General features: G+C 35.2%; 1 protein-coding gene across 7 annotated transcripts in view; it reads right to left on the bottom strand.

Moving 5' to 3' along the window:
- The window catches only part of LOC123673017 (sodium/hydrogen exchanger 3), a 60,642-nt gene that overhangs the window by 33,307 nt on the left and 1,178 nt on the right, over positions 1–26,157 (bottom strand). For all 7 annotated transcript variants that reach the window (XM_045607399.1, XM_045607401.1, XM_045607398.1 and 4 more), the window contains exons 2-3: positions 14,226–14,510; positions 10,124–10,577 (exon numbers count right to left, since the gene is read on the bottom strand). In XM_045607399.1, the coding sequence (XP_045463355.1) occupies positions 10,124–10,577; positions 14,226–14,510 (739 nt within the window). The remainder of the gene's footprint in view (positions 1–10,123; positions 10,578–14,225; positions 14,511–26,157) is intronic.

Raw genomic sequence — 26,157 nt, 5'->3', positions numbered from 1 at the left:
ATGCTAATTTTGTGCTCAAAAATGCATATTGAGGTTTGAGAGAAACTAACCAAGAAGATTTGTAGTAACGAAACTCCTATGCCACTTTACAGAAAATTTGTTGCATTCGTCTGAAAAATGTCAAATGTTGCAACTTTTTTAAATATTCAAATGGGAAAGGTTGAAGGGAATATATCAGTTTGACAAAATTTCGCATATTGATGCAACAATATGCAATCATTGCTGGGATTTAATCGCTTCAAAGAGGCATGAAATGGAAATGGAAACTCTCAACGACTGCCGAGGATTATTTTAAATAAAGTGTATCGGTGTCCCAAATTTGTTGTCTAGTGGAGGGTACTCCGAATTCCTTTGAACTAGAAAAAAATGAATTGCACATTCTCGGGATCAATTTTTGAGAGAATTCATTCGGTAAAAACCAAAACCTCCTAAATTCAACTGTTTCCGAACTTTAGGGGAAAATTATAAAATAGCATGAAATGAAAAGTTCTCATAACTTCTTGATTATTGGTGCTATCAACATAAAATAAAAACATACTACAGGCACTTTTTCGGTAAAATCCACTGTTGTAATCTTTTACTTCCAGATAGATTCGGATCTTAAACATTCGTCAATGGGAAAAAGCCGACTAGCAGTTCCTTAAATATAGTCTTTCGAAGATTTATTCTTGAGATTGAGTTGAATTTCAAAATGATCAGCATCATAAGAACCATAGAAAATTCAAGAAAATATTGGAAAAGAAATGCCAAATATTTCCGTCAAGACAAATCTGATGGAGTTTACATATTGCTTCTATAGAATGAGCATATCAAGCTTCGTGTAAAATTTCATGTTGATATTGTCGTGACTTTGTTACTCGAGAGGTGGCGTTATGGGTGTCGTCCCGTTGAATTCATAGGGGTCGCCGCGTTGCAACAGAGTCACCTCTCTACGATAGTGTGAGAGTGTGTTTTAGGCCAAGATCGTTGGATTGCTGAAGAGTCCACCAACGATCTCGGGACGAAACACGCATAATCCTGATGGAGAGGGTGCACGTAAATTTGGATCGAGAACGTCTAGCTGAAGTGGTGACCCCAAAGTGGGGCAGAAAGTCGAGTCACTGCTCACTCAACATCACGGCTTCTGGCGTGTTCATCGAACACAATAATAATAATAATAATAACATTTCTTTATTACCCAACAGGAATATCCCAATTACAGGGTAAAAATAATATACAATATACAGTGCAGAATACACAATATACAGTGCAGAATACATATATACACAAATAATTCAACACATCAACATGATGCATTACCCACTCGAAAATTCACTTCCCGAAACTCAACCAAAAACATTCACTTTTAGTTTATCAGCACTTTTACAAATAAGGTTAACTGGAGATCGTTCAGAAATATTAGTCCGAGCCGTGGGTAAATAGAAAACTGGTGTCGACCTCGCTGCTGGACATCTTGGACAGAAGATATGGTGAGTCTATCCTGTTGGCTAACAATCCACGGGCAAACCTGGCACATTGTTCTTCATGTCTATCAAGTAACGAAGATATCCTCAACTCCTCCATAACATCAGAAAGGTCTGCACCACGCTCAGGATATCGCCTTGTTCTCTTGAAAAACACGTATTTAAAAAATCTCCTATGAATACGCTCCAATCGCGACAGATGACAGTCATAAATAGGGAACCACACCAAGTGAGCATACTTACTGACGACCAGCGCGAAATAGAGATTCTTCTATATCGACCAATCCCCGAACTCACTGCTACATCTAAAAACAAAGCCTAAAGCTCGACTAGCTGATGCACAAAGCTGATCTATATGCGGGATAAAGCTGAATGAGGAGTCGAATAAAACTCCGAGGTCACATCTTCATTGCTTAGAAATCTCTCAGCAATATGATATCCATACGATAGAGTAGTTGACTTTCTAGTGTATGTGGCCTTGAAACATTTGTCCATATTTAACACAAGCCTGTTACATAAGCACCAACCATGAACATATTCCAAACACGATGGACAAACAGCAAATCAGCCACATCACGGATTCTCAAGTAGAGCTGCGAAAGCCAATGCTGGACATCTAAGTGAGGTGAGAAGATCATTGATGTATATAACAAACAACAATGGCCCCAAATTTGATTCCTGGGGAACGCCACATGAAAGAGCATACTCAAACGATTTGAAGCCATTGTAAAAAACATAATTCATTCTTCTCCTGAGATACGATCGTAGAAGCCTCACATATGCTGGACTGAAACCCAGTGATGTTAATTTCCTCAGCAGAATATTATGGTCAACAGTATCAAACGCTCTAGATAGGTCAGTGTAGATAACATCAACTTGACCACCCTCGTCCAAGCACTCCGGTTAGTTACGGTAGATCTTCCTCGAATGAATCCGTGCTGTTGTGTGGACAAATATGAATGAACACTAAAATATATGTCCTTGTATAACACCTCCTCGTACACCTTCGCAAAATTTGACAGGATAGATATTGGCCTGTAGTTATGGACATGTGCATTATTCCCCTTCTTGAAAATCGGAACTACACGTGCTCTCTTCCATTGAGAAGGAAAAATGCAATTCTTCAGACTGAAGTTGATAATGAACGTCAACGGTTTAGCAAGAACAGCACTGTAATTTCTTGAGAAAAACGACGGGATACCGTCATCTCCAGATGTTGTTTTGTTGGGAAAATTGGACATAATTGATTTTATTTCATCTTCAGAGATTTCAGGTACAATTACAGGAGGATACTGATCAGCAGAGGTGTACCGAATATTTTCCGGTTCATATGCAGCTTTAACGTTCAATTCGGAAAAATGTTCAGCAAAAATATTAACAACTTCCTGAGGATCATCATGGGGTTCTTCATCGACATACATCACTCCTGGTATTCTAGAGCAATTCTTCTTCTGGTTGATGAATTTCCAGAAAAGTTTCGGATCCAACTTCATCTTTTCCAGGATGGATGTGACATAATCATCATAAGCCTCGTCATAAGCCGAAGAAATCTCAGACTTGATCAATGCTCTCAGTCGTACAAACTGTCCACGACAATTTCTGATTTCGAGTCCGGAGCCATTTTGAACGATAAAAATTTTTTAAGCGGATGTTACGCTTTATGGACGCAGTAAACCACACAGGAAACCGTTATTGACAGGAGTGTATTTTTTCTTTGGAACATGATCTTCAATCATTTGAAAGAGCTTTTCATAGAAGAATTCCAGCGCATCATCTACATGATCAAAACTCTTCAGTTCGTCCCAATTCAAACCATCAATAGATGAAAGTAAGCTTTCCATGTTCGCTCTTGAAGTTATAGAATACATTATTCACTATTGGAAAATTTGCCTGACGTTTGTAGGACTTCTTCAGCATTATATTTAGAGCAGGGTGGTATGGATCTTCACGAACGAATGGCAGATCAGAGCGGTCAACAAAGACATCGATATCATCATCACAGGCGAATACTAAATCAAAGATTCTGTTATTATTATTCAACACTGAATTATGCTGATTAAATCCAAGGAGATTGCAGAAATCGCGTAGCTCCACCGCTCTTGGACAGCTCGAGGAACCGTCACCAAAATTAAGAATATTAAAATCCCCCAACATTAAAACTGTTCTATTCAAAATACTCTGTTCTAGGGCAGACGTGAAGACTTCAAGCTGAAAAGCAGGTACATCAGGTGGAATGTATACAAAACAAATAATGAAGGGAAAAGGTTTGGTGCAGCTGCAAAGTACGACATCTTTAAGAGGAACTAAATCCCTCAGGAACGTATTATCCAGAATCCTGTAGCTAATGCTATCAGAAAATGCAACGAAAACACCACCACCGCGAGATCTACCAACATCATGAAACCGTCTGTCACAACGAATTATGGTATAACCCAACGGTACAACTTCCCCATCAAAAATAGATTCACCAAGCCATGTCTCGCTCACACAAACTATATCATAATTGTAATCACATACTGATTTAAAAAACTGTGGTAACTTAGTATTGAGTCCTCTATCATTCTGATAGTACAACGAAACACACAACGAAGAACTACAAGCGCTGATGGCACGCTGAGCCTAGCAATTCCACCTACTCAGCTCGCTTACGCTCTCTCACCCCTAAGTATACCTGCGCACCTCCTCCTCTGTTAGGGAAGTGTGTAGTGACTCTGTCTGCTCGAGTGGTGCCGTTATGGGTGTCGCACCGCATTCTATCTTGACCCCGTTGGATTTATAGGGGTCGCCGCGTTGCAACAGAGTCACCTCTCTACGATAGTGTGAGAGTGTGTCTAAGGCAGAGATCGCTGAATTGCCTAACTGAAGAGTCCACCAGCGATCTCGGGACGAAACACCGTTATGTCTTGAGAGACGACGCATCTACACAAACTTGGCTCGAGAACGACTCGCTCAAATACCATAACATAATTATTTTCAACATTCGTTGGTGAGTGTAAAAAAATTGGATCTCGGGACAAAACACGCATAATCCTGAGGGAGGAGCACCTACGTAAATTTGGCTCGAGGCTCGCCAAAATATCATGATCAGAACTATTGGATATTCAAGCAGAATATAGGTGACAACTTAATATTTCAGTGACAACAGATCCCAGTGGGATTTTGCAAATAAATATAAGATAATAATTTCAAGTGTCTCGCAAAATTTCGTTTCTAATGATAATATCATCAGAATCATAAATAATTCAAAGAATATCTAAAAATGCGGAGGAAACTGATAAAAAGTCGGAAGTTTTCGATCAGTCGTTCATTAAGGCACCAATTTTACTCTTATGACCAAATATATAGCTATATCAAGTTGGGTGATCTCCAAGGGTGCAATCGGCAATTGGAGCGCCCAAAATTTTCTGATTTCACATAATTTTCTCATTTTTATATTCTTATCAATTATTTCTCCCCATCCATACTTCAGTTTCAATCTATGCTAATTATCTTTTACCATTAGTCTTTATCCTATGGTCCATCCACTTTACTCAGTGAGTTGTAAAAATAGATACATAGATACTACTATTTATTCTACAACTATGATATTTATTCTGTACTGATGTTGGTTAGTTTTAGGTTAACATTGAACATTTGATGGCTGGTGTCTAGTGTACCTACTATGTGCCTGTTGACCATGGTATTGACCGACAGACCGTTAAATATTTGGTTGAAAAGAGCTCTAGATTGATATCAAAATGATCTGCTCCTCAAAAGATGCCAAAAGAGTATTTGGGATGATTCAGGCTGATCGAACATAAGTAAGTGGCCAATTTTAGCCAAGAAGTACAGATGTACTTTTTCACTGGAACTGCTTGTCAAAGACCCATAATTGGTAGATCACGTATCACCATGTCAGTAGAAGACCATTTTTGAACTCTGTCCGTTAGAAGACAGCCTCTCGACACTTACAGAATGGCAAGTCAACGTTTTCGAGATGCCACAGGAACTTCAAAAGCCTAAGCACAGTTAGAAGAAGTCTCCATGAGGTCAATCTAACACAGTAACATCGAGACTATTGAGAAATCTATATATTTGACTATTAAAAATCTAACATTCTTATATCGAGACTATTGTTAAGAAGAGTTTCTCTCTCTCGCGTACAAAATCAAAGATTAGAGTGGACAATGCAGCGAGTACACTTTCGATATGGATGGCGATATATGTATACTTTTCAATGATGATTGCAGATATAGGCGTAGTACGGGTGTGAACACGTCCACTCACACAAAAGGATCATGTTCAAGAAGTCCATCCTTTTCGAATGGGACACAATTATGTTTTGGGGGTAGGGTTTGTTTCAGTGGCAGAGCTGAGTTATGGAACTTCCAAGAACTATGACGTTTCAGACACACTTTGTCGAAGTTCATTAACGAAATAGTCCCACAATTATACGCATCTGTCGGCGAAAATTTCATTTTTCTGGGTGATAATGCACTGCTACAACAAGACCCTAAAGAAAACCAATGAATTCCATATGAAGCATTACCTCCAAAATCCTCCGACCTTAATCTCATCAAGCACGCTTGGAACTAATTACAAAGAACCCTCGATGCCCACAGGCCACTGCCGAAAATACTTCAATGGCTCCGAGATCTTTTGCAACAAATTGAGCAGGATATTCTCAATGACTTGGAGGATATCATTCAGGGAAAATGCCAAGCATTTCTTTATTGATGCATATGGTGGTCACGATTTGTTATGAGGTTGAATATACGAGTAAATATATTTTTTCGAAATTTTCAGCATTTTGTTTTTATGGAATTTCATAGTATTTCAACTATTGTATTTTTGTTATTGTGAATACATCATCTTTTTGGAATCCTATTATTCTAACCTGATACACTTTACTTATAGTAATTTCAAAAGAAATTTTTTCTGTTGGAATATCCAATAGTATGTATACACATTGACTAAATAGTAAGATAAAATCTATGTGGAATTTTTCTAGAGCTCATAAAATGTTGAAATCCCTAGTTTACTCACATTTCCCCCATGTATGTACTGATATCAATATACACTGTGTCCGTAAAGTATGGAACATATTCATTTTTAGCTAAACAGACCATTTTAAGAAATAATCCTGAAACACGTCGATTTTCGATTTAAATTTACCATATTTTATAATGATAATCTAATATACAGGGTGAATTACTTTCGAGTAATGACATCAACGTCATTTTTTTAAATGGAACACCCCCATTTTGTCTCAATTTTCCGATTACTCTAGCTGAGCTGATTCCAAAAATGTATCACATGTTGATTCCAATTGGTACAGGGTGAACAAAAATAATAAATTAAATCTAAGCAATAATTGAAACATTCACGAATACCAAAAATATTGTAGTACTAAATTGTCATTGAACATCAATAAGTTACTAAATAAATAAAGACATTTCACAAAAAACTAGACTATGTTTCTTTTAAATTGATAAAAAATAATTTCTTTCATATTCTGTCTGCTAGACCACAAGTACCAAATATGTTTGGAAACAGCTCATTTTTATTAATCTAATTTGTATTAATCTAAAAATATAACAAACTTCAGGGTATTACATTCAAACCAATTGCCGCTAGACTAAGTGTTGTCAATAATATTTGTTAATTTAACTAATAAAGAATGTTACGCATTACTTTATGAGCACACACAAAACTATTGTATTTTTGTCCACCCTGTACCAATTGGAATCAACATGTGATATAGAATTTCCTCAAACCTGAGAAGGCAATTCCAAATCGAAATGAACTTCCCAACAAATAACGGATAGCTTATACTTTAAGAGAAATCTATCTGTGTGGGTGTAATTGACGCTGGGCCACTAACACGTGATTCCCCACGCATTTCACCATTATAATCCACATCACGAGGACTTAACGAAACTGAACGTTACAGGGCTCTCTGAGCTTCTACTCCTACAGGGATTGAATTTCTGATTTGTTGAAATGACTCTGCCTGGGATGAAAAAGTTGCTAAAAGCGCAAATAGACACGCACTGAATTTTTAAAGCTTATTATTTCGTAAAAAGTGAATATTTCGTTTCGTATTTTCGGGTTATTTCAAAAGAAATAAAAACCAAAGAAAAGTCATACCTTTTCTTTGGTTTCTATTTCTTCTGACCGAACCCGAAAATATGAAACGAAATATAGACTTGTTAAAAAATAATATACTTTAAAAATTTAACAAAACATGTTACTACCTCAATTGTTATTATTGGACATTTTCTATCTGCAATTTCGCTTTTTTATTATTGTTGCATGTGTTGTGACTTCTTCTCATTGTTTAATTGCAGAAGTGTAGGACGAATTAAGTCTTTCTGTGATGAATCAATTCGAGTTGGTATTTTTGGTCTGAATCTGACTATTCTGCTTTTGTTTGAGTTAAGAACACTATTATCTACGGAATCTTCATTTACCCTCACAATGTGTTGAAAATTATACTAACTGACAAAGAAACTGCAACACCCAGAAGGAGCTGTTTAAAATTTAATTTTTTTCTGGTAAAACATAGTATAGCAAGGAGTAAATGATTTAAATTTGGAGAAAAAACGAAAGGTTCGGAATTTTTTTGATAAATTTGTTAATAATGTGTTTGTCCATTGCGAGACCAACAGGTCTCGCAATTGATGCAATAAGATGGTCTATTTCTTCTTGAGGGATACTGTCCCAAGCTACCTATACTTCATGTCTCAGAGCCGACAAAGTCCGTGGGGGCTGTTGTGAATTTCCAAGCCTTCTACCTATGATTCACAAGGAAAAAGTTTAAAATTATTCTGCAACATTAGGTCGGGCATTATCTTGCTGAAATATTGAATTTTCCAGCCGGTTAAGGTAAGGGAGAAAATATAGCTCCACTATGACACTCAACATCAAACTGAGGTTCACGTCTTTTTCTCCAACGTCCTTTAACTCTTCTTCGGCCATCATGTGCACCCAAGGAGAATCGAGATTCATCAGAAAATACGACGTAACACAAGATGGGGTCGATAATGCTGCAGTCCAAAAGACCTTATCCGGCGGTAAACCATTCGGACAGTTACAGAATAGCCTTGTTCTCCTAACTACTCATCAAAGATCGAGTTGTCGCAAATCGGCCTCTAATGACCATAAGTTTTAGACGTCGCTCTTGAACTTCATTTGTGCCCTGTGGCGACGCTGGGGGTTCCAGGAGGGACCACTGGAACGGAATGGTCTCGCGCATCCGTTTCCTAACGGATTAGTGCATCTGGTTGCGTTAGCTCTTTAGGAAACGGAAAAATGCTTCCCAGTCACTCGGGAATTGAAGAAAATGAAGGGACCAACAGACTTGCCAGAAAAGAAGCACAAACTCCTTTCTTTGGCACAGAAACTTGCTGTGGTACAGCTAAATTTACCTACAATAAAGAGTTTCAGGAGAAGGGAAAAACCAAATGACCCTGGAGGAATCTTCCTGGGATGAACCATTCCAAAATGTTCCTTGGAAACTTTGACACTGCGAAATCTAAGAAGTATCTGGATCCTGGTGAGAATATGCTACAGCTCCTCTCTGGATTTCTCACAACACATTGTCGCCTCAGGAACCACCTCATGATAATGGGTCTAGCAGAAAACGACAAGTCCGATTCTGTGGGAAGGAGGAGGAAATTCCGGATGACTTGGGACGCAATGCCTTGCCATCACTAGCCAACACAAAATCTGCTTTGGACAAAAAACTTGTAGAAGTGAAGAAGTAACCTCATTGAAGCCATCCCAGATACTGGATATCATTAGAACTCTGGAACTGGAAGGCGAGCTGTAGATCACGTTATGGAGAGAATAGCTCTGATGGGAGGCACAATAGATCATTAGATCGCAGTGCAACGAACTCCATCAAATTTAAATCTAAAAGAATGTGCGGACAGGACGACAGTATGACTGACAGACAGATACGCGAACAAAGTTGTTCAGAATGGTCTCAGAGGCATTCAACAATCAGAAATTTTGAAATTGGAGACCAAAATCATTTACATCCCGAGTCAATGCTTCCTCTACCTTCGGTAAACTCGTGAGCAAAATGGAGACAAGCAAATGAAATAAATCATTATTAAAGTAGTTATGTAGGTACCTCGAGCACAATATTATCTTCAGTATGCAGCGCTGGCCACTGTTGACATAAAAATGTTGGGTGTTTCTTTTACAAAGTTGACATTGGTTCGAACGATATGATCTGCCTGAGACTTTCGAATTTTGAACAAAGCTTGATATTGTTATTGTTATCCATACTCTAAATCTCAACTCCGTAGAGTTTGTTGTCACGAATATATTTAGTACCTTATATTTTTCAATATTCTTCTTTAATTTTCTCCGGTTCTCTTTGGACGAACAACATGAAATTTCGATTGAAGATCTAATTGTCATTTAACATATAAACAAATTGTCATTTAACATATAAACACAACATTTTATGATCGAATATGCAGTTTTGAAATCAGGAAACCCATGCCCGACTCAAAATTTGAAAATTACTGAAAATGTGACGAAATAATAAACCGATCTATTTGTTGAACCAGAGCTCAAAGGCGAAAATTGCAGATAATCTCCTTTCAAAATTCACATTTCATATAGGTTATTCTCAATAATTCTCAAATAAAAAATGTAATACTTACGAAAGTATTCCGGACATGTGGAATATTTCGGCATTCAGGTAGGCTAAGTAAGCCATCACAAATATAAAAATAGGTTCAATCACACGCACTTCATTCGTAAATTTCGTCACGAAACCAGTAGCGAATCCCCATAAAACCCCTATCACAGTACCGCCAATGGCAACCACGAAAAAATTCGCGAAACCAATCACAACGTCCGTATAGGCGACTTCTTTGATTCCTATAAGCTTGTACGATTCAAAAAGATGATAAAGGACAACAGTAACAGCATCGTTGAGGAGGGATTCTCCGAAAACAACAATGTACAAAATTTCGTTCACATGTATTTCTTCAAAGACGGCAAGCACAGCCACGGGATCCACTGCCGAAATCAGGGATCCAAACAGGAACATGTCTAGCAGAGGTGTCTCGCAGGAGAATAGTCCTGTTAGACCTACTGCCCACAAGGAAGCACCTGCAACAAGAAAAAAGTTTAAAACTAGAGATACTGATTTGGAGATATACATATAAAGCATGTTTGTGAATTATGGAATTTAATTTTCAGGACTGATTTTTCAAGAAGAACAGTTCATACGAAAAATAACTCAGAAACTGCTTTGTGACTGGAGTATCGAGTGTTGATAATAAAAAAGAAATGATTTGTACTTCAATTATTTAATTCTGAAATTTGGTGAATGGTTTTCGGCTAAACAACCATCTTCAGTGCCACTAAAAACAAAACAAAGAATAAGTTGAGCAACAACTCGAGACCTTAGTATGCCAGCCACTTACTCGTCAGAAATACTTTGTTTCCACCATCAAAGCGAAGAGACATAACATAAGTTCTCGAAAATGTTGACAGCGGAGGATGCAAAAGTCATAACAACCACTCAGTCAAAAACGAAAACACGAAGGAAACATAACCTACGCGAAGGATGTCCTCAGTCTGAGAATCGTGCGACCAGCTGAGTATAAACAAAAAACAAAACAGAAACATGTAACTGTTTTGTTTTTGGTTTATACTCAGCTGGTCACACGATTCTCAGAGTAACAGTAACAAGCTACTGTTTTGTTTTTTGTATTTATGACGAGTAAGTGGCTGGCATACTGAGGTCTCGAGTTGTTGCTCAACTTACTCTTTGTTTTGTTTTTAGTGACACTGAAGATGGGCTGTTCAGCCGAAAACGTATCACCAAATTTCAGAATTAAAGACTTCAAGTGCAAATTTTTTCTTTTTCTATTATTTTCATATACGAAATCGAGTGTTGAAATTTCCAGAAAAGGAAGAAAATATCAAATTATTACTATTTGCCTCATGTTACTAAAATGAAATTGAGTTTGATTGATATTCTTCGTTATAAATGAATAAAATTTGGGAAGGAAACTGCCTTTGATTCACGAAATTTTTAACGAGGCATATATGAGTTGTATTTTATTATGGTGTCATTGTTGGCGGTCAGTTTATCTTGTGAGTCGTTCTGATAATACGATCCTCCTAAAATTGGGCATGATCATTTGATTGAATATTTTCCTCCTGTTGAAAATTCTATGTAAATGGAATGCAATTATCGAAAATTACAGCGATACTTGCATTGTAGGAAGCGAAATAGCACTGCAATAATTGTTCTGTTCATAGATGCATAGTTTCTATGAATCTTACACAGTTCGAATCTATGGCTGAGTTCCAAAATGGTTGTCACGGTGAGAAGACTACTTTTCCTCACGTGCCATTTTGGAGCTCCATAATTTGAAAGAGTCTTTTTGAAAATAATACTAAAGTATTTGTGAAGTTGAAATTATAAAAGTAGTTTGTGATTGTTGAGATTTTTTGTGATTTATGTTGCAGATTGTTTAATGTGTCGATGGCGACCAGCCAAGCACATGGTTGAAAGATAAGAGGAGGAGGAGGAATCTATGGCTTCTATGGAATCTATGTCACTTTGACAAGTTAACAGTTCATTCGGGAAATATTCCCCCGAATTACACTCGTGCATCAAAATGACCGGATAATTTCGCATTCCAGCATGTTTTCTTTGATAAACTGCATTCAGTCAATTTCATTTCCTCCAAAAATGAAAATGAACTCATGCAGTTTTTATGACAACACGCTGTCATGCAAAATTATCGGTAATTTTGATGCACTTGTGCAATTACTTACGATTATTTCACATATAACTTACAAACTGAAACAGTAAGTAAATTAGGTAATGCCACATAGATTGAGTGATATCATGATTTTCAAATTTGTCTTCGAATTCGTTCAAATGCGCATTCAAGATGATCTAATCGTTTCGAACCGAATATTTTTTTTACGTAAATTCTCTCAGCTAGACTCCTCTATTGGAGATCAGTCTTGAGAAAAGGAAAAAAATAAGGCAGTATCGATCGGGAACTCGATAATGTCTGAAGACTCTGAAGGAACGTTGGCGTAAATTCGGGTTAGGTCAGGAATATTATAGTTCAAAGCTAGAACAGAATATTTTGGCCTAATGATAGAAACGAGTTGTTGTAGCCAGGGAGTTACTTCAGATTTTAACCGGACGAAAAGTATCCGCTGATAAAAAAAAATTGGTAATTTTTATGTTTTTTATTTTAAAATTCCATGAAAAAATCAAATATTCAAACAACATCCAAAGACCGGAAACAGTCCAAAAGATATACACATATGTATATTGTTAAGGTTTTGATTTTTTGAGAAAATTTGAAATAGTCATTTATTTTTGTCATTAAAGTTTTTGTATGGGACACATGATTAAATATCCCTTTTATGGGCTGAGATAAGTAGGTATTGTAATTCCACTCTTCATTATTATCAATCAAAATTAAACAACTTTTTTTTCAATTCAATATTCCATTCCACGAAAAGAAAGATCTCAAAAAACATGTCCTTAGTGCCACAAGCCAGGCCTGATATAATATCATTTCAATACAGAAATAATGGGTATTTTTCCGATATTTGGGATCTGAAGCTGCCTTGAAAATTTCAAATTTCTAGGTTCTCCATTCGAGACTAGTATAGTCTTTACGGAAGTACAGAATCAAATTTGACCAAGGATTCTTAATCAATGAATCAAATCTTATTGTTTGAGCATCATAGATACTCGCCTTAAAAATACGACAAAAAGACGAAATTATATAAGAGTTGCCTAACTACGGTATGAAACTTCAGAGAGTAATTCGTTTGGTTGTTTTAAGAAAAAAAGGTCGTTGCTTCGATTCCGAGATACAGGGTATTATTGTGAATATTTTTCTGTAGTATTCAATTCTTAAAGATTGAGCAATTAACAATACAACTTTTCGGTCTCCTCTGTTTTCTTCATATCAAGTTTCGTTTTTGAGGAATAATAATCACCTTAACGTTTTCTAAAAACTATCTATGAACAATATAGAGTGGTAAAAAATTTCATGAAAAAATTACAAACGTCCTGTTACAACAATAAGTAGGTGCTGAAGGTTTACAGTGAAAGAGAGTTGGATAAAAAGCTATAACATCCAAAAAATTATCAGATAACATCAAATATCATCACAAAAGGAATAGAAACAGGACTGGATTCAAAAAAAGTTATATAACACATGAATTCTTTCATTTGCTACTCCTTTGAAAAGTGTGCCGTTCAAAGTAAAAATTGAATTATTTACTTTTTCATGCCAATAACGATATTTCTAAAACGTGTAAAAAATATAGATTTTGAAGTCTAAAGGGAAAAACTCAAAAATCAAAGTACTGCCCTGAAAGTATTGAAATTACATTGATTGTCTTGAAAGGTTGCTCGAAGTAAATAAACCCACAAAATTTGAACAAAATCAGACTGTTGATTCCCAAGTTATGGAGATCATTTAGACCAATTCTAATCACCCTGTATCTCCGAAACTTACAGTCCTAAGATACAAAACAAGCTACTTTTCTGGAAGGTCTGGATGACCTGAATTCACCACTAGGCTATGGCCAGGCACTCATGTTACACCCTGTATACTACATGGTCAAACAAAAACTTAACACGTCGATTTTCCGACTTTAAAATGAAAATGTGGAAAATCACTGGGACCTGTCAAGTAGCTGCTAAGAAATAAAACTGATGAGATATAGTAAATTATAAATCGAATAAGGAAAACTGATACTCACCTATAGTCAACGTATTGAAAATAGTTCCAATAACAGCAAATAACAATATAGTCCCAAGATGGTCGAAAAAAAGTCTATTGGGCATGAAATATCCGGCATCTAAAATGATTGGCGGAAGCATGTAAAAGAAGAACGTATCTGGTGTTAATGGTGAAACATGAGCACTATCTGTGAGATGAACGCTGTCCGTAACGTGGACTAGGATCACTCCAATGACAACTCCTACGAAGATCAAGAGACAGGATTCTGGAAACTTCTTGCTGAGCTGAGGTGCCATGTGAAATCCTGAAAAAGATTAAATTTGAAATTGTCCAAATTGAAGTTATTAGTTCGTTGAAATTAGTAGTTAGAAGTAGGGATTCATTAAACCAAATAGCTTGACATTTTAACTGACTAATTGATTTGAAAATCAAGCTCGTGAAAAATTACATACTTGAGCTTTACTTGACTTGATTTTAGATATTTATTGCTTGAGTTGATATCAAGCTACTTCATATTACTTGAGCTTGATATGCACGCGTCGCACGACATATATCTCTGCAATCTTATGCGCGCTTAGACTAAATAAGGGGATTCCTCAAGCGCCGAGAAACTGAAGCATTCGCCAGTGTAACTTCATTAGTACTTTTCTCACATTTCTATGGAATCTATTGGTAGATTTTGGTAGTTTCAGAAATATCTTTCTTCAGCTCCTGTTGAAATACAATTTTCCAGAGATGCTCTTACAGTTACAAAAACCCGCGATAGGTGAGACGACAAATATATAAGATGCCTCATGTGTCTTAGATCCTAGATGGAAAATAATGAAATCAAGCGAAGCCTGGAGGTTTCGCAATATTGAGAAACTTCATTTTTTTATTATTTTTTATTTTTTTATGGTTTATAGTAATGTAAATTTTGTTTCTATTTCGAAAAAGTTGATATTTTCGGTTTTTTATAAAATAAGTTTGATATACAAAAGTGTTTTATGCAAGGTTCCTTCTCATTTCATTATTTTTTTATTGATGTGACACTACACAATAAAAGTGCCAAAAATCAAGTAGCTTGATATGAATAAAGTAATTGATAAATAAATACTTCACTTGACTTGAGATTGAAAAACTACTACTTGACTTGAGCTTGACTTTAAATCAAGTCAAGCCGAGTAGCTTGAAAATCAAGCCAAGCCGTGAATCCCTAGTTAGAAGTAACAAAGCTCAATATTGAATATAATAAAATGACCAATTAGTGGGATGGCGCTACACGCTGCGCTACAGAGGTGTGTAGAGTACAATAAAGGAACCACTGAATAACTTTTCTCATACCGCCCTATCAGCCTCCTGTCATCAATTGAGAAAGTCTTCGAAAATATCATCTACTCCTGCTTGGCCGATATCATCAGGCTCAAGAATATCTCCGAAAAGTTTAGATTCCGTCCCAAAAATTTTCTCAGAGTCGTGAAATATGCATCAAATGGTTTCGAATGATACAGGTGCAATTTTTCTCAATATTTTAAGACTTTCGACACCGTATAACAAGAGGGCCTCGTTTTCAAACTTCATTACCCTTCTGATGTCTCTCATCCGTTCCTTACTTCAAAGTTACTCCATCAGAGCAATAATCTCCAAAAGACTGACCCGATAGATCTCGAAGCCGAAGTCTGTTGTCTCCTCTTCTATATTCAGCACCCCACAAGTCTGATCGAACTTTTCTAGCCATGTGGCTAGAAAAGTTCGTATATACGTAGCCATACACAGCTATTATGACCAGGTCAAAAATTCTCCGATTGGCAATCAAATACCTTCAGGACAACGTAAGCTGTCAGGAAGAATTGTGCAGTAAATGGCTAATGAAAGTGAATCCAGAAAGGTCAAACAGTAAATCCACTTCCAAATGTACTGGGAATCCCAAGTAAACACTTGAAAGTAATCTTGGATAAGAATCAATCAACCAGCACCTGGACTATGCTGTCCAAAAAGGTAAAATGATGCTTACCAAATTGTCTTCGCTGAAAATTGATATATTGATTGTGTGTTGATTCGAAAGTACTTTCAGATTTTTTCTCTCGAGCTTTTTCGTTTTCGTAACAAAGTGATGAATGAAATTGTGTTGAAAGACTTGAAAGTAGGTACTCTAATTATTTTTTTATGGAATATTACTTCGAATACTAATTGAGTAATCATATTCCATAATGATTAAACTTCAGGAGCACATAATTTGAGATCAGAAAGTACAGGGTGCTCCTAAATTGGAGGTTCAAACGAAAATGACAGATTATGAAAAAGAAGTCCTATAAACTTGAACTCGAAAACGCTTTGTTCTCAAAATAAGGGTCTTGAAGTTTGATTTTTTTCTCAGAGCACCTTTCAAGATATTCATCTCGAATTTGGCATAGATATTCCAATTTGAAGTTATCATCAAGTGATGTGCAAATTTTGAATGCAAATTTACAGGGAGATATTTTTTCTGGGCCTGGGCCCGCTTTTTTCTTCCAGAAATTTGTCTTGGGCCATTGGTACTTTTTGGTTTCTTGGTTATTCTGCTACCGATTTCGAGATCATTTGTCCAATGTCTAGTGAGGATCAATAAAGATTCGATATACTGGTATAATCATCACAAAGAAATATGACTATAGTCATACTTCTTGTATACAATAAACACTCTTTATCTAAAAAAAAAAAAGAATTTGCAGGTCGATTTTGAAAGGACTTTTTTCCTTAAAATTATCCATAGAATCTCTCCTTTTTCCTTCGTACCTCCAATATAGAAACACCCTGTAGACTCTCAACTTGTATTCAGGCTGAATAAAATATATTGTAACAAAATCGGCGGCATTAGAAAACGTTGATCATTACTAAAATATATTTTCCAAACTGAATAACAAATAGTTCACATAAGCAGAAATCTGCCAAATAATGGTTGAAAAATAATACGATATTCCTTGAAAAAAATTACATCAAATCAATATCTTTATGTCCATACTATGGAGATGTATGCCGACGATATGGTATCAAAGAGCGCCTGCATGATGTACTAAGGCCCAGTTTCACCAAACAGCACTTGATCCCAGATTGATTAAACTCCGCTTGTTACTAAAGCAGGCTTAACAGTGTTTTCTGTTTCACCATGCATCAACCCGTCCGAAGATGATCGCGATTAACCAAATCGCGATTAAATAGTCAAACCATTTGGCAACGTTGTGAACAAAGAGTTATACAGGGTGTTTCCTAAACATGGAGCAAAAATTCAGGGGGTTGTTCCTTGGACTATTTTAAGCATGTTTTGTCCTTGGATGATTTTTGAAAAACCTCTTTGTTTCGAAGATACAGGGCGAACAACATTTTTCATATTTTTAAAATTAATAATAGTTTAAATAAAAATGCGTACCGCACTGTGTTTTCTAAGTAGGTACAATTTATTTTTAAATTTGTTTAACAACATTCCAATTACTAAACCCCTTAGATTATTTCCTATGGGGCCATCTAAAATCATTAGTTTATACCACTCCAGTAGAAAATGTGGAAGACTTGCGAAATCGGATCATTGCTGGGTGTAACTTAATAAGAAATGATCCTGGTGTTTTTGAAAGGGTTCGGCAGTCAATGAGGAGAAGATTGGATGCTTGTATGCTGGCTAGAGGTGGTCATTTTCAACAGTTTTTGTAGGTTGAGTTGAATTTTCATGTAATTTTTCATAATAAAATGTTATTATCTGAAATTTTGTTTCCCCTATATCTTCGAAACAAATAGGTTTTTCAAAAATCATCAAAGGACAAAATATTCTTAGAATAGTCCAAGAAACAACCCCCTGAATTTTTGCCGCATGTTTAGGAAACACCCTGTATAGTGTTCTGTATCGTATTAGCAGTGATGACCACCATTGGCACTAGGTGTCAGGTGTGATTAGACCAAAAATCATAACTTCAAAGGTTTTACATAACTGACCACACAAAATAGAATATTGGTCAGAAATGACGTTGCACACCCTGTATCTCGCTTATGCTTCGAAAACGAGGTATATGTCATGAGGCAAAAATGATTCTCTCGTTGTCATCTACATGACTATATAGGTTTGTCCGGTATGAAATGAAACACCCTGTATAACAGCAGATGAATTATCAGAAGTCCTTTACATTGTGCCAACATTTCAAATGTCGCGGTTTTTCCTTTTTTGAATAGTTCTATAAATAAAATTGGTTTCATGAAGACAAAATGCCACAGATCGATGTGGCTTGAATTGCGTTAGGGATTGTATTGATCCGAAAGTATGTAGTCAATAGGGGGTGAATAGAAGTGGTGAATAAATAAGGGTTCGTTGGTCCGAGAATGGTTGATACCGCTTTCAGGAAATGTTCTCTTTCAATTTATGATTGATAGTTGTCAGTATAACTTTCGTGTGGATCAAACTAAGATGCATAGAAAACCTGGTGTGTCTACTTATACCTGTAAAACTTTCAGACAAAACGGGAGATTTTTCGGATTTATACCTACTTGATTTCGAGGGATCGCGGGCTTCTCAGATGGCGCATACATCGTTTACATTTGACATTTCTCTCAATTCTCGACTCTTGTGGACCAAGGGCGTAGATCTTTTTTTTTCTTGGGAGGGATAATCGAAAAAAAAATTTTTGACGACAACTTTTATTCATATCTGTAATGTTAGAAAAAGAAGTTTGATAATGAAGTTTGAACCAAATTACTCGAAATAATTTTTGTTGTTACTAATTCGGTTGTTCTTACCTTGTTCCCAAATAAGAGTTACGAAGGAAAATGAGAAATTACTTGGATAATTTTGAGAAAAAAAAGTTTCATGAATATGAGCCCACAAAGGCTTTGCTTTCAATATACAGGTTATTTCTAGTGTGTCGTACAGTTTATCAAATATTTATTAATCTTCGCTACAGATTAGGTAAATAAATACCAAAACTTATAACTAATGCATTCATTAGAGCTTACTAGCTGGATCTTTATAATAATTTGGATTTTCCTGAGGATTACTAGAGATTTTTCTCGAAATCAATAGCAGATACGACAAAACTATAACAAACCAAAAAGTGTAGTACTGGACCAGAGTTTTTTTTCTACATTTTTCTAAACAGCCATTCACCAAAATATAGTTTTGGAGGAAGGAAGCAGGCATCCTTCCAGAAAATATATCACCCTGTAGATTTGCATTCAAAATTAGCATATCACATAGTGAAAACTTCAAAATGGAATATCTATGGCCAATTCATATTAAATATCTTGTGAAGGAAAGGTTAAACGAAAAAATAACTTGAACTTCAACACATGTATCTCAAAACAAAATGTTTGGGGACTCATGTTATAGGACTTTTTTTCTTAAAATGATCCGGAAATCTGTCATTTTCATTTGTATCTCCAATTTAGGAGCACCGTGTAATTACCCCCAGTATCCCCCTATTTCTATGCTCTTGTCGTGAACTCTGAGTATAGAACAATAATATTTTATATTCTATGGTCTGTCATTATATTCATGGGCGCCCGCAGGAGGGGGGCAGGGGGGGCCATGGCCCCCCCTGAGCTTTTGATTGCTTCATTTTTCAGCACAACACCCTCAATATTACTTTCTCAATCCTAAGGGATTGGAAAAAAGGAAAGAAATGGATTCACAACAAATTTCCGGTTTTCAATGACAATCATGGACTCCTTTACCTACATTTTTCAATAATTTTCATTTTGCCCCCCCTGAGAAAAATTTCTGCGGGCGCCCATGATTATATTCCATTCATTTGAGTAAAAATTCGATATGAACTGAATTGTAATTTATTGTGAATGTTTGCAGTGTCTAAAATCAGTATTTCCTTTTTAAACCGCACCAGGCAGATGCGGGAATTCGAAAAATTTTAAAGAGCGCCACCTTACAAGCACTCTGGTGAAGCAGACCACCAAAGCAATAGGTGGGTCTCTCAAAAAGTCTGAAACAAAATCGAATCAGTAAACACACCAGGTATTCTATGCATCTTAGATCAAACTATGGAAACCATTTCTGGACACTTTCAAGTTCTGAAAATACACTTTTTGTTGACTAATTATGTCTGTAATAATGCTTATAACCTGTGAATTCATCTCAAAGAGCAGCAATTATACTGTGCACGTCAAAATTAATATATAAATAAAATCCTCAAACAGGTCAATTTTTGTTTCTTTTTTACCAAATCTTTATGTATTTTTGAAAGATTTTTTTTGCACCCTGTGCCATCCCCATCAACCCTGTTAATTTTTTGAATAGGGAAAATGGGTCATGTGATACTTTTTTGGCCAGGTCTTTGTATCTTCTTTACAGGCGAGCAGAAATTTTCAAGAAAAATTTGTTTTTTTTTGAAAAATCAGTTAGTTCAAAGATGTTTTCAGTATGTACACTTTATCATGACTCATTTACTTTGAGACGATGGTACCTGATGAAATTTGTCACCGACTGAAAGTCGACCATTACAGTTTTGTTCATGCACAACTTTCAACCCCTTTCAAACCCCTCATGTGAAAAATTAGAATTAAAGGGTTCGTAGAGGTTGAAAGTTGTGCATGAACAAAACTGTAATGGTCGATTTTCTTTGGTGATAAATTTCATCAGGTACCATCGTCTTAAAGTAAATGAGCCTTGACAAAGTGCAATTTCTCAAAAAAAAAAATTTTTTTCTTGAAAATTTCTGCACGCCTATAAAGACCTTTCCAAAAAATAACCACATGACAAACTTTCCCTATTCAAACAATTTAGAGGGTTGATGGAGATGGCACAGGGTGCAACAAAAATCCTTCAAAAATGCATAAAAATTTGGTAAAAGTGAAACAAAAATTGACCTATTGCAGTATTTTGTTGCCAAATATTTTTCTTCTGAGAAAATTAATTTGTTCCATAATTTTGACGCGCACTGTATACACATCGGCAAAATTAGGGTAATCTTTGTGGTTCATTTTCTCTAAAAACCTTCGGTTTTAGCAATTATTTGATTCAATTCTTAGGGAACTTAACTGCTCGAATGCCGTCCTCATTTAATTTATTTTTTGTTGTATACAGAGGTGAATAAAAAAATTTTAACGTAAGTTTTTATTCAGACCGGCCTGTAGAGTGAATTGTTGACAGACGAGACTGTTTGCGAACACTTAGATGTTGCCTCGTTTTTTCGGAATATTTCAACCCTTTAGTTATTGAGATATCTTGATTTTGAGAAAAATAACAGCACTTTGAGTGGTTTCATACACTGAAAAAATTTGTTCATTTCATTAAAGAATGGCAATAATCAACTCAATTTCATTGATACAATATAATTTTTCATCAATTCAATGAAATTTCAATTTTTGTCTTTTACCCCTAATTCATTGAAATGATACAAAAAAAAATTCATCAATTCGATGAACCACTTTTCATTGTACAATATTTTTGTTCATCGGTTGAAAAGTGACAACATCAATTAACATTTTCATGGAATTGACGTAGGTACACTTTTAGTTCAGTGTATCAATTAAAATTAAGTTCAAGAGCTTTGCGACTCAAAACATTATTTTCTCGTTCGACAATATGAATTGCTGCATTCTTTCTCAAAATTGAGATATCTCAATTAATAAAGCAAGAAATTTTCAGACAAAATGAGGCAACATCTGAGTGTTGGTAAACAATCTCGTCTATCAACGAATTACCCCACAGGGTGTTCTGAATAAAAGCTTATGTTTCATTTTTGGTCACCCCTGTATATAACAAAAAAAATTAAATGAGGATGGCATTCTAGCAATTATGTCCGCGAGGAATCAAGCTACAATTAAAATAATATTTGCGAAAATCAAAAGTTTCAAGGGAAAATGAACTACTAACTTTTTTGAGTATTTAATTAATTTCCTTAAGTTTGTAGGGGTGTGTATAGTTTATATTTTGTGATACTCAGTAGTTATATCCCAAGTGCTTGCTAAATACTCAAATACACGAGGGGTAATGAAGGTCTATTTCCTGAAAAAAATTTCACTCAATTTCAATTGTTCAAATACTAACTGTAATTTGAATAAATGAAATCTAGAATATTTTTGATGGTTTGAAACGTCACAAAAATATTCACCTAAAGCACATGTACAGATACCCGGATATTTTCATACTGTCATCTCCATTGATATTAAAATAAAGGTTAATTGCTAATTGATTTCTATCATTTGCGTTAATATGATGGGTTGGAATTTTTTGAGGGGAGTAGACAGTTACAATATCACAGGAGCATAGACAATATTCGATAAGACACCGAGTCACAAAAAATCACGAGTAAAGAGATTCGTATAATCGAAATATATTGGCTATATTCCAGTTGATATTCGTTTCGATCATTCAACGAATACTATATTTAGTTTCTATAACTATAACCAAAGCGCTGCATTCTTAAGAATTCAATGACATTTCACTGGGCCTGACTTTTATTCTTTTTTTGGGAACTTCCCAAAATGTTGCTATGGAAATGATCACAATATGGCAGGAGGCGAAACACCCAAACGATTATACCACGTTGTCAAGGGTATATTCACTTATCAATACGCCGTATCTATGACAAATTCACGGATGTTATTGGTCCATCAAAACATGAGTTATATAATCACAGGTATTCCAACTAATAAAAGTAGGAGGTTACCTTCATTTTTATAATCGTTCGTTTTCGTAATCCATCATTTCGTCAAAATATCTGAAATTTTCGAATTTTGAGTCAGGAATGGTCTCAAACAATAAGGTTCGTTGCGCTGATGACGAATATATCCTCATATTCGATTATGTCCGTTTGTGAACACGTTAACTCAAGAACAGAAAATCCTAGAAAATTTTTATGGCTTATCGAAAACGTGTGTTCCTGTTAATTTCAAAACCAAAGATTCGATCGAGTTGTAAAACGGCAATTTCACACTTTTTGCAAATTTTCATATTAATCGACTAATCAGAAACATGGAAGTGTTTTAGAAATCCTTGAAACAACTTGACAATAAGCACCGATTGTACATTATTGTTGAATTCATCAACGAATACTTAATCGATAGAAGATCGTACAATGGGAAGCAATAATTTCACAAATGAAGTTCGATGAAATTGTTCATTCTTCACGGCCAATGAATATAAATTTTGGCTTGTTTATCAGTTCTAAGTCAGAATATACATCTCATTGACCATTTTGCATGTTTTTACTACAATTCGATCGTATTGGCCGCGAAAAGTAAAAAATTTCATCAAAACTTATATACAGGATGTTTCCAAATTCGATGTGAACCTTGGAGGACGTGTTAGTATGACTCATTGCTATCGTTTGAGCCATATTTATTGATATCCGAAAATCAACAGTTTGCGAGATATTTGAGTTCTTGTGTTCTTTAAAAGATTTCCCACCTAACTTCATTTTTCGTAATTTTTTTTACATTGGCCAAGTTTGATTTACATTTTGGATCATTTTCATTAGAAAAGGATATGATATGTATGAAAAAAGCAAAACTATGCTGTATTAGATGTTGAATAAGAATCAATATGATTTGTAAGTTGATATATGAAGGAAAGAAGAATAAATTCCTAATATAAATTTGCCTACAACTTTCGAATTCTACAATTCATGTATGACAAAATTATTTAAAAAAACTTGCCAAATTCCCTCTTTATCTCCTAAAAAAGTGCTCGTTAGAATGCAGTCACTAGTTTCATTTCAGAAGATTTTCATTTGAAAAGGGATAGAAAATTAACGAATTAAATATTTCTTTCATTGCAATTAAACTCAAAATTTCGTTGAAAATAGTATTCATAAATTATGATCAAAATGACTTTCACCATTCCATATACAAGCACGTACCCTCTTTCTAATTTCTTCATTTGTTAGTTTCTGCCTGAAATTCAATCTCAATCTTCTCGCTGCATCGTATCTCCTCTTCACAAGTTGTGCATATGTATGTATTTCCCTTTCATTTACTTTATCTTTCAAACTGCTCGAAACATGAAAATCTAACAGTGTTAGATCTGATCTTCTCGCTGGCCACGAAATAGGTCCTCCCTACCTATCCGATTAGGAAACAATTCGTTTAAAAACATACGAACGTTTAGCCTATGTTGTGCGTGACACCCATCCTGTTGGAAAATAATTTCACGTCTGTCAATCAAAGGTATCTCGTCCAAAAAGCTGTCCAAATTCATTTTCAAAAATTCTTCATAATTTTCTCCGTTTAAGTTATCAGGTAGATAATAAGGACCTATCAAAAAATTAGCTATTGTTCCCATCCAAACAATAACGCTGAATTTTCTTTGGAATCCGGATTTACATTCGACCAATAATGTAGATTGTGAAAATAAGTAACCCCTTCCCTAGTAAATCTATCTTCGTCAATCCATAGAATCCTCGATAAAAATCTAGCATTCTCTCTGTCAGCATACAGAATAAGTCACCAAAATTGGAGTCTTCCAGCATAATCATATTATATATCCTTGTGAAAGGAATGAAAACGGTTTTTCTTCAACACCGACCATACATTTTTGTGAGATATTCCAATATCACTGGCAGTCTTAGGTGTACTTATTGCAGGAGTATCTTCTACTGCCTGTAAAATTGCTTCACCTTCATCTACAACGTTTTGAAATCCTGGGGCATCAGCGTTTTAAGTCTTTTGCACAGTACATATCTGTTTCCGCATATGTGTGGTAGGATGATGAAAAGACTCTCATGTGAGGAATACGCCTGTTTGGGAATCTATGTGAGTAAACTTAAAACGAAAAGAATATCTGCATATTCAGCATTAACAAACGTAGACATAATCTTGTACAGAATAATAGAATTCTTTATAAGTAATAGGATATTGGGATCTTGATCCCTTTTGATTACACACATTTACTATTTTTATGCCGAATTTCAGAAGGTATTTCAAAAAAAATTCTGCTGAAACGAAACTAGTGACTGTTATTTGAATAATTTTATCATTCATAAATAATGAATTACGAAAATTGCAGGCAAATTGATCTTAGAAATTGATTTGTCTTCATTTACCAACCTTCAAACCATACAATTTCTTAATTAACAGGAAATACAGCATAGTTTTGCTTTTTTCATACATATCAAATCCTTTTCTCATGAAAATAATCCAAATTTATAATCAAACTTGGTTATCGTAGAAAAAAATTGACGAAAAATGAAGTAAGATAGTAAATCTTTTAAAAACCACAAAAACTCAAATAACTCGGAAACTGTTGATTTTCGGATATAAATAAATATAGCTCAAACGACAGCAAAATCAGTTATATTAACACGTCTTCCAAGGTTCACGTCGAATTTGGAAACAGCCTGTATACGAGTTAATACAAATTCACGTTGGTTTACCACTATTTTGCTGATGTTATCGGAATTGGTCCAGATTTCATTGAAATCAATTCTCCTGAATATACATTAACGAATTTATTCATTATGCCTACCTATAATACATTTCTTAAAAAGATGATATAGGAAATGATTTGGAATTAATGATCAGTAATTCAAAACATTCATAGCGAAAAGGATATTTTTTTTTGTAGTGGATTTTAAGGTATTTATCATAAGTTTTCAAAAGGAAATATTAATCCTTTTTCGTGCTCTCGTCCCCGATCAAAACTTTTGTCACAATTTCTGTAATTTCTGAATTTTGAGTCAGTCATGACGAATTCATGATTAACTTCAAGAATGTCCGTCCAACCGTGAACTGTGAACTGAAAAGAAAAGTAAAACTTTTCGTCAATCATAGATATTGTACAAAAAGTATTGAAGAACAAGAGATTTCTTAGATACATCTACAACACAAATAATACATTTAACAGAAAAACTTTCTATTACGGTCCTGAATTGTTTTGTCTCTTGCCATCTGACATGAAATCTCTAAATCCTCAGAATAAAAAACATTAAAATACTCTCAAACTCTTTATCCTGGAAATTTCTAGCAGATTCACATCTATTCTCGAATAGTTGCGCTTCTTT

This window comes from Harmonia axyridis, chromosome 2 (assembly GCF_914767665.1).
Source record: "Harmonia axyridis chromosome 2, icHarAxyr1.1, whole genome shotgun sequence".
Classification (NCBI taxonomy): Eukaryota; Metazoa; Arthropoda; class Insecta; order Coleoptera; family Coccinellidae; genus Harmonia; species Harmonia axyridis.
Note: the sequence above shows the minus strand (reverse complement) of the source record. Positions and strands in the feature narration are given on the sequence as shown.